This window comes from Morone saxatilis, unplaced genomic scaffold, assembly GCF_004916995.1.
Source record: "Morone saxatilis isolate NCDOM2014 unplaced genomic scaffold, NCSU_SB_2.0 Contig19, whole genome shotgun sequence".
Classification (NCBI taxonomy): domain Eukaryota; kingdom Metazoa; phylum Chordata; class Actinopteri; family Moronidae; genus Morone; species Morone saxatilis.
The window spans coordinates 18,587,352-18,596,073 of record NW_023339751.1 but is presented as its reverse complement, the minus strand read 5'-3'; the positions used below and the strand labels follow the sequence as shown (position 1 = coordinate 18,596,073).

General features: G+C 43.0%; 1 protein-coding gene across 2 annotated transcripts in view; it reads right to left on the bottom strand.

Moving 5' to 3' along the window:
- Positions 1 to 254: 254 nt before the first annotated feature.
- Positions 255 to 8,722, bottom strand: part of peli1b (pellino E3 ubiquitin protein ligase 1b) — a 30,052-nt gene continuing 21,584 nt past the window's right edge. Inside the window, exons 5-8 of one of the 2 annotated variants that reach the window (XR_004796772.1) lie at positions 8,008 to 8,205; positions 7,342 to 7,530; positions 1,430 to 3,868; positions 255 to 1,382 (exon numbers count right to left, since the gene is read on the bottom strand). Coding sequence is in view for 1 of the 2 variants with exons in the window: in XM_035662917.1 (XP_035518810.1) it covers positions 3,290 to 3,868; positions 7,342 to 7,530; positions 8,008 to 8,205 (966 nt within the window). In the remaining variant the exon portion in view is untranslated. Of the gene's footprint in view, positions 3,869 to 7,341; positions 7,531 to 8,007; positions 8,206 to 8,722 lie in introns of both variants that reach the window. The other variant, XM_035662917.1, reaches the window with a different exon arrangement.

Below are 8,722 nucleotides of genomic sequence, written 5' to 3'. Positions count from 1 at the left end.
GACTGACGGATGTGTGTACATGTAGAAACAGGGTTGAGATAACAGTACAGAGACAGAGTGAAGCCCTTACTCACACACTTTATCCACAGAGACAGACACACCGCCTCAGAGTCCATGAAACAAAACGGGTGAAGGAGAGGCAAGACACAAAACTTTAAATCCAGAATAGACTTTTTTTTTTTTACTATATGAGGTATTCCTCAGAAGACCTTAGCAGTGTGTGTGTGTGTATGTGTGTGTGTGTGTGTGTGTCATTTTTTTTCTCCCTGAGGTGAGTCAGTGTGTTGCAGTCCGAGCGCTGGGATGATGAAAATGATCTGCGTATGGAGAAATACTGTGTGGACAGATGAGCACACACACTGAACACGGCACACATACAATCATCATGAACACATAAATTACAATCTCTCTCTCTCTCTCTCTCCTCCTCTCTCTCTTCTCTCTCTCTCTCTCTCTCTCTCTTCTCTCTCTCTCACACAGACACACACACACACACACACTACTGATAGCTGCAGAGGCTCTTGTGTTTACTGAAGTTTGGAAGTGACTGATTAGTAAAGCTGCTTCACTGCTGTGAAGTTTCTACAGTTCGTGTGTCTCGTTCTTGCGCCGTCTGTGGCTGCACGAGTAAAGTGGACGAGCCACGGTGACGCCGCAGGGTGTGTTGTGAGTACGCAGCAGGAGTCTGGGAGAATTTGTGCTTTCATGTAACGTACAAAATATCAGGACTCGTTCTCGTTCTCAGGCTGTGTGTTACTGCAGAGGGAGTGCGAGGGGGCTACTTTACAGTTTTGGTTGCATTTTAAATGCTACCTGCAGTCACTGATCTTAAAAACTAACTGACATAACAATCTAACCACAAGGTCCATTTAGCAGCTGTACTCTGTAGCTTTCGATCTTATCCCATGATCTTCCTCAGCAAACGTTGCCCAGTTGGTCATGGGCTGTAATTGCTTGGATACTTGGGGGATTTCTGGTTCATTTTTCAAAAACATAACTGTTATTTACTGATATTTTTGTGTCTGTCTTAGTTTAGATTACGTTTAACATGTCTAATATTTTTTGTGTATTTAAGATGTCCTAAGAGTCATGGTGGGTTGAGGCACCGAACATGAATGTCTCTGGTTTGCATCCAACCTTTGTTGTATGTCGTTCCCCATCTCACTCGCCCCTCATTTCTTGTCACCTTTCCCATGATTATCTAATAAAGCATAAATAAATTATAAAAAAATATATTAAATATATATTAAAAAAGAATCAAATAATATCATAGGTACTGGGATTAAAATACTGCTCTCTTGTTTATGTAAAATGATCATTTAGGTATAATTGGGCTAAACTAAAGTTTAAGTTTGAGTAGAAGTTGCCTTTTCTCTCACTGCCTTTTTTGGGGCCTAAATAACAAACAACATGCAGATACCATATTAACCAGAAGACAGCTAAGAGTTTCTTTTTTTGGCCACCTGACAGAATTAATGTTTAATTCCACTGTAGACCTTTATTTGTGGTCTGTATAGTTTTAAAACACAACTCTAATTACACTGTTTAAAGTTGTGACTTTGATATAAAAGCAATCATGAAGCCCTAGTCTACAACAAACAAAATAAAGAACAAGCAGCCCTGATATTTAGTACTCACACTGTAGAGCTCATCACCCCTAAAATGCTCCATGGGGACTGCTTCAGTACACTGTTTGGAAAGCACAAATTAATATCAAGCCCTGGTGAGTACACACACACACACACACACACATATCCATAAATAAATAAGTGTGTAACTTGAAGCCATGTATGTGTTGGTGTGCATCAAACCTGAGTCAAACAGCTACAGTTGTCTTTTTCTTAAACGTGTTTTGTTGCTTGCTTCATGCATCAGATGGATGTGACTTCCTGCACTGTTAAAATTCAGGTGAGAGAAAGAGGATAAAAATGACCCCCCCCCCTCCGACTCGTTATGGCTCAAACAAATCACAACTAGTAGTTAAAGTCCTTCCTGAAGTTTTGGGAGTAAATCTGCATTTTTCAAAATAAAACACATCATTTTATTTATGGGTCTCTAACAGGACGCACCTTTACTCATGGGTGACAGCTGGGGTTAAGGTTCTCAATTCATTTAAATGTCTGTTGTCAGCATTTTTATTAAAACTATTATTTATTTCTCAGCTCAATGTTGAGATTAATACTGATCACAATACTGTATGTGGCAAAATAATGATTATTGATTATGCTGTAGCTGTGCAGGTCAGCCCCAAACAGCACTTTCTGTCATTTCAATAACATCTGTATTCTTATTTTTGTACCATGAGTTTCAGTGTGCTCCACTCATATATAATAAAAAGTATTTGACCAGGTCTAGTTAGAGTGTGTCTGTGTGTGTGTGTGTGTGTGTGTGTGTGTCTGCATGATGTGTGACATTAGCTACATAGCTACAGTGTCATGGCTAACCTGTGATCAGAAAAGATTCACTCACCACCAGAAACGTTTCACTCGGACTTTAAAGGGAGCGAGCAGTCACTCGGGCTGTCTGAGCGTTACGCAGATACCAAGAAGACTCAGTTTCCCATAATGCTTTAGGAGGTTTCTGTTCCAAATCTATTGCTTTGAATGTGAAAAGGCCATGGTGATGCCTAATGAGAGTATAACTGAAGGGTTAACACGCAAAGTGAGAGCACGCCAGAGGACGGGGTGTATAAATACGACAAACAGATCTGAGAGGTAAACATGGGGGAAAGACACAGAACGTAACCCTCAGAACACACCTAGAACTTTATATCTGATTAACAATATACTGTATTTTCAAATTAAAATGCTAAATAGTATTGAAGACATATCTGACAGATAAAGGATGAAGCGAAGGTTCCTGGGCCATAAATAAACATCTTAGTTTAAATAAGCTCTAAGAGATGTACACAGATGTATATTGCAACAATAAACATGAATAAAAACCGTATGTTTGCGCCACGGTATGTTAGTAATTTTGAAAAATACTGTTGTTGAAAGTTCTTTCCGAGAAACAAACAAAACGTTTACCCAGCAGTGTTCTTTGTTTGGTTTTTGTGTCTCTGGTTTCACATGAAAATATAGAAATCTTTGTTGTCATTCATGAAAAAGCAATACAAAGGTCACTTAAATATGAGAAAGAGACAAAAAGTCCAGAAAAAAGTTTATATCTTAACCTCAGAGGAAAGAAAACAAATCTGGGTTGTTCCCCGTTTTCAATGCAGGGTCAGTGTCCAAACAAAAAATTCCCCGTTCTGCCTCACCCAAAGGATGCTGGGAAGTTGCCCCTGCTAGTCAAGGGGTCCCTGGAAGATGAGTCTGACGTAGCCCTGCTCACCAGTCAGCTGTTGCGCACAGAAGGGGCAGGCGGCGTGGAAGGTGTGTGTGCCGTGTGGCAGAGGGATCTGACTCCAGAAGGCCGCCGTCTTCTCTGAACAAACGTGGCCGCAGGGATTAAAGGCGTGAGTCGGCGGGGCGGCGTCTACGTAAAAGCCCGCCTCGCAGCCCAACCACAGCGGCACGTATGGCCCTTTAGCTCGGCACATGGGACACTCCCTTTGACGGCCCTCCCGGCCCTCCCTCTCCTCGCGGTGGTTGCCCCAGTTGTGGTAGCCGTGCACGTGGCCGCAGCGCAGGTAGGCCCAGGGCTGCTTCTCGTCCGGCGTGTCCTTGCGACGCATGGAGGGGAAGGCCAGCGTGTTGAAGCCCACGGGACACTGCGGGCGGGCTGCGTTGATCTCCTGACGCAGCGCCTCCAGGTGTTTGAGGGTGGGAGTACGCGCCAGGCCTTCAGCAGTGCGCCACAGCAAGGTCGCACCGCAAAGGTCAATGAGAGAGCCGTCGACCAGCTCCTGACTCTCAGTTTCCACCTGGAACAGAGAGAAGATGTAGTGATGGGCCGCTGCAGACGACAGCGGTATAAAAATATAGTCATCAAGATGAAGAAAGAGCCACGTTCTGAACTCATTATGGCGCCAGATGTTATAATCAGGGCTGCAGCCAGGAATACTGAGAGCATACATAATGAATTCATCTGTTCCATTATATTTTTTGAAATTTTGTATTCACTTACGTTTCTGTACTTGATGGTCTAAAAGCTCATTTCTATGAGTATCCTCTACTCCACCAGGAATAACTGTTGGTTGGTAACGTTTTTAAATGGTTAGGTGCTAAACATTGTCAAATGGTTAGGTCACTGCATCTATTTTACTGTGAGTAACTCTAAATGATAAAATGTGAACTGCTTCAGGTCAGTTTCCCAGACAAAGTCACAAGGACATGACCTCTGTCTCCCTGGTGGTAGCTTCAGCCCTGAGAACACCCACCACAAAACCAGAAAAATGGAAACCTCATATAAAAAGTCAGATAAAAAAATTAGATCAACAAAGTTTGTACGATTTAAACCCAACAGGGACCACGACTGTCTGGACAAAATGTCAAGGAAGTCCATCTACAGTTATATTTGTTGAGCCATTACCCGACTAACTGACCCATACTGCTTGGAGCCCCACTGCTGGCTGGGCTAAAAATAACTATAATGCATGCAGTGACTTTTCAGTTTATTATTCCAGCTGTACCTCTGTCAGAATACTACAAATAGGACTCACTTATAAAATTATAATAACATTAGGGATACAAGTTAAGATTATCTAACAGGTTATGATCTATTATTAAGCTGTTGATTATAATTTTGTTTAATCTTTTAGTGTATGAAAAGACCAGAATGAAAAAGGCCCATCAGTCAGTCCCAAGTGACACCTTCAGGTGTCTTGTTGTGTCCAATAAACAGTCCATGTTCTAAATTATTTTGGGGTTTTCCAAATAAAGCAATTTGTTTTTACTTGAACTGAAATGATTCATCTCTCACCCAATGCATTCTGGGATAGGCTCCAGCCCCCTATGACACTGACTAGAATAAGCCGTTTAGAGAATGGATGGATGGATGATTTCTTGATGACTGCTTCAATCGTGGAGCACTGTGGTTTGTAGCACTCATCAGAGCACAGTAGGTGGCAGTGTAACACTTTTCTATTTGTGCTCAGACAGCTGTGTGATTCAGGCAGGAGGCAGGGGACTGACGACTGGAGCCGAGATGGCATGAGGAAATTAAAAGAACAACGACAGTTGGGGGGGTGGGGGGGTGGGGGGCCAGCGCAGACTTCAGGCTAGGTCAGATTCGGACACAGTGGGAAATTCCACATTTGAGATAACCACGAGGACAAAGGGAGAAAAAACAGAAGAGGGAATAAAGCGAAAGCAAAGAATTTTAAAAAGTGATACACAACAGCTGATGGAGCAGGTGCTCCAAGGGCTCTAGTGAGATCACTCATTCTAAACGCTGTGTCAAGGTCACGCGTTTCCGGGGCTAACACATGTCATGGGTTATCTTCATTTATCCCGGGAAGGTTTGCTGACCGGCCTGTGTGGCCTCCTTTATGATGAGTTTCCCACTATACAGTAACACACACATCCACATTCCTGCCCCAGTAAAGCCACATCTGTTCTACTGTTAGCCAACAAGCTGCTCAACTGGAAACGGCAAGCCCGTGCGGCGGAAGGGCAAGAGTTCAGGTTTTCGCTCGATCGGAAACAGTTTGGTTGTTTTTTTCCCCGCCTGCTCAAGATTTTCCCAGCGTTTTCAAAACCAGCAACTTGGCGGGGTCACAAGGCTGATCGCTCATTCATCGTTAACGCTACAGCCCGTCAATGAAGAAAGGAGAATATGGATAAATATGTTTGTCTAATCAATTACATAACCGAGAACTCAATAACTAATGGATTCGAGTGCTCTGGGTCGATTCAAGGCCCATGTAAACTCTCACACACCCAGTTTATAATTAATTACAGCAGGAAGCCCTATCATCTCATCAGCACAGAAGCCTTATATTAAAACACAGCAGGAGTTCAGACACTGTACTCGGCTCATTTATTATTACTTCACAAACAGCCCCCAACAGCAAATACTGTGTGTGTGTGTGGTCGTGTGCTGGTGGTGCGGTGTGAGTGTGTGTCGTGTGTGTGTGTGACTGTGTTAAGATATTCTCTTAATTATGCTGGCCTTTAAGCCTTTGTCCGACTGCAGAAGGGCAAACAGCTCTCCCGCCTCGCAAGTTGAGTGAGTCTGTCAAAACGGAAAACAAAGCCTGCAGCATGATGCCTCTTAATCCAGCAATAACTTTCTAAATATCAATCTGCTGTTACAATAAATTAAATAAATAGAATGCAAACTTCTTCTAAAAACAGAATTTCTGATTTAGCCAACAATAAAATAAACTAACATCATCCTTCAAAATGTATCTAAATAACCTCAAATAATTTTCTCCCTGTGAAAGCATCAACCATCACCCCGGAGCTGACAAAAAGACTCCACTGAGTCCTGACTCCTGTGTGCATTCAACAACTCCCATCATGTTCTATCACCCGTACATAATGAAAATTTCCAACAGGCCGACTGTCTAAACCTGTCAATCATCTGTGAAATAATGGAGGTGGTTTCTATAGTGGTGGATCAATGCACACATGGGTTAACCCTCCTGGATGGGAAAGGGCAGGTGGAGATAAGAGAGCTGTTAATTGTGCTGCCACTGAAGAGTTCTTGAAAAACGGTTGGGACACCAGATACAAGAGACGGATCGATGTTAGAACTGCGGACACACTGACTGTGTGCTCGTGGCTGATGATGTGTATGTTGTATGAGGCAACATGGAGGGGAATAGATGAGAAAGAAAAGACCTAATTAAACACACTGCCAACAACTTCCAATCGAACAAATGCCACGGGTGGCCACGCTGATGTGACAGCGGGACTGTTATGATTGGCTGAGAGGCTCTGACATCAGCTGGAGGATCCCCTTACAAGGTCCCGTTACACACAGCACCTGTTACCATGGACACGGCATCCGGATAACCTCCTGGCGATGTTAAGCTCTGACTGACCTCCCGCTGCCTGAGTGACAGGGTCGGTACGTGAGTGTGAGAGAGTGCGAGTGAGGGAATGGACGAGAAAGAAAGAAAGAAAAAAAGAAAAGGAAAGAAAAGAAAGAAAGAAAGAAAGAAGAGAAAGAAAGAAAGAAGAAAGGAAAGAAAGAAAGAAGAAAGAAAAAGAAAGAAAGAAGAAGAAAGGAAAGAAAGAAGAAGAAAGAAAGAAAGAAAGAAAGGGCAGTGGCTTAACCAGACTTTTTTTGTGAAAATCAGGTCAGCAGCAGGTTAATCCCAAAACAGTCTGTGAACACACGCCAAAAGCATGGCTCTTCAGTAGTTGAATTTGTTTTGAAAGTTGCACACTGAACACACCATGTACATTGAATGTGGTGTTCCAGTACATAGTCTGCATCTGTTCTCACCATCTTTCCTCGCTGCTGTGCTGAGCGAGTTTCCCGCAGGGTGAAGACGTTGCCGCAGACTGAAATCTCCCTCCAGACGCCTGGTTTGGAGTCCTGGGTGAAGCCATTTCGAGGGTGCATCACAAGGACGCCGTTGGTGGTCAGCCCATCCATTTGACCATCAGACGTCTTCCACTTAGCAGCCTTCTCCTGAGGAAAACAAAGACATTGGGCCCTGAATCAAACATCTGTTATACTTATATGACGTGTTATTGTCATTCATATATCATTTATATTGGAACTTGGCCGACTCTCTCAACACTGCCATACATCTGATCTCAACAGGGCGTGAAGGACAGCATAGAAAGTAAAAAGAGTAGTAGGTGGTTCACTCTTCATTTCTGTTTAGCAACAGCATTTTGTTGTACACACTGAAGACTGATGCAAACATATCCATATGACATGAGCAAACGTGAAAAAAAAGACTGAAAAGTAAATTTAAGAGTCAGTTTCTCTTACTTTTTAGTACCAGAACATAAGCTGTATCGCTCTTCTTTCTCTTTTCTCTTATTTTCCTCTATCTTTCTATGACATTTCCTTGTGGTTCTTTGATGCTTTGTCCTTTCATCTTTCTGCCTCTCACACTCGCCTACACGTGTCTGAAGCACCAGATGAAACACAGCTCACCCCGAGGAAGATGTTCTTGGAGGAGTCAAAGCCTGCGGCATAGATGCGTGCGGTGTAAGGAGGCGTGCGCTGGCACTTGATGCGGCAGGCAAAGCGGGAGATGGTGCTCTGGACCGACTGGGTGTCTGCATTACTCTGGCTGCCCGCCACCGTGTCCGTCACTACAAAGTCTATGGGACTCTCTGTCGATCGACCGATCTGGTTAAAGGAGATGGAAATGTGTTCCGACAAGATATTAAGATTTGTCAACAATGCGTTCCAGCTATAATATAATAATGAGTTTCCTATAGGCAAGCTAGCGAGAGAATAACAGAGAAATAGAGAAATGTCATTAAAATAGTGAATGCAGAATATGTACAATGTGGATTCTATTCAAAATGTGAATGAAATAGGTTAAATAGGTGGATAATGACAACAGTGAGAACAAATATTGCCAGGTTTAGCTAATAGATATAGCCAGGAACATTTGCTAGTCTTTGCTTTATAACTTAAGATTTTCTCCTGCATGTGGCTAACATGAATTTGGAGACTAAAAAGGCTTTAGCTGGTTCACATGCATTGCTAACTTGCATAATATCCATAATAACCTTGAGGACATTCTGTACTATGATGATGGGTACTTTGCTGCCTCTGACAGCTACCTGAATACCATAATCACTCTACAGGACAGCCTCCCAGAGTGTTAATGCTGTAATCATGCAAAGGACAGGCGACT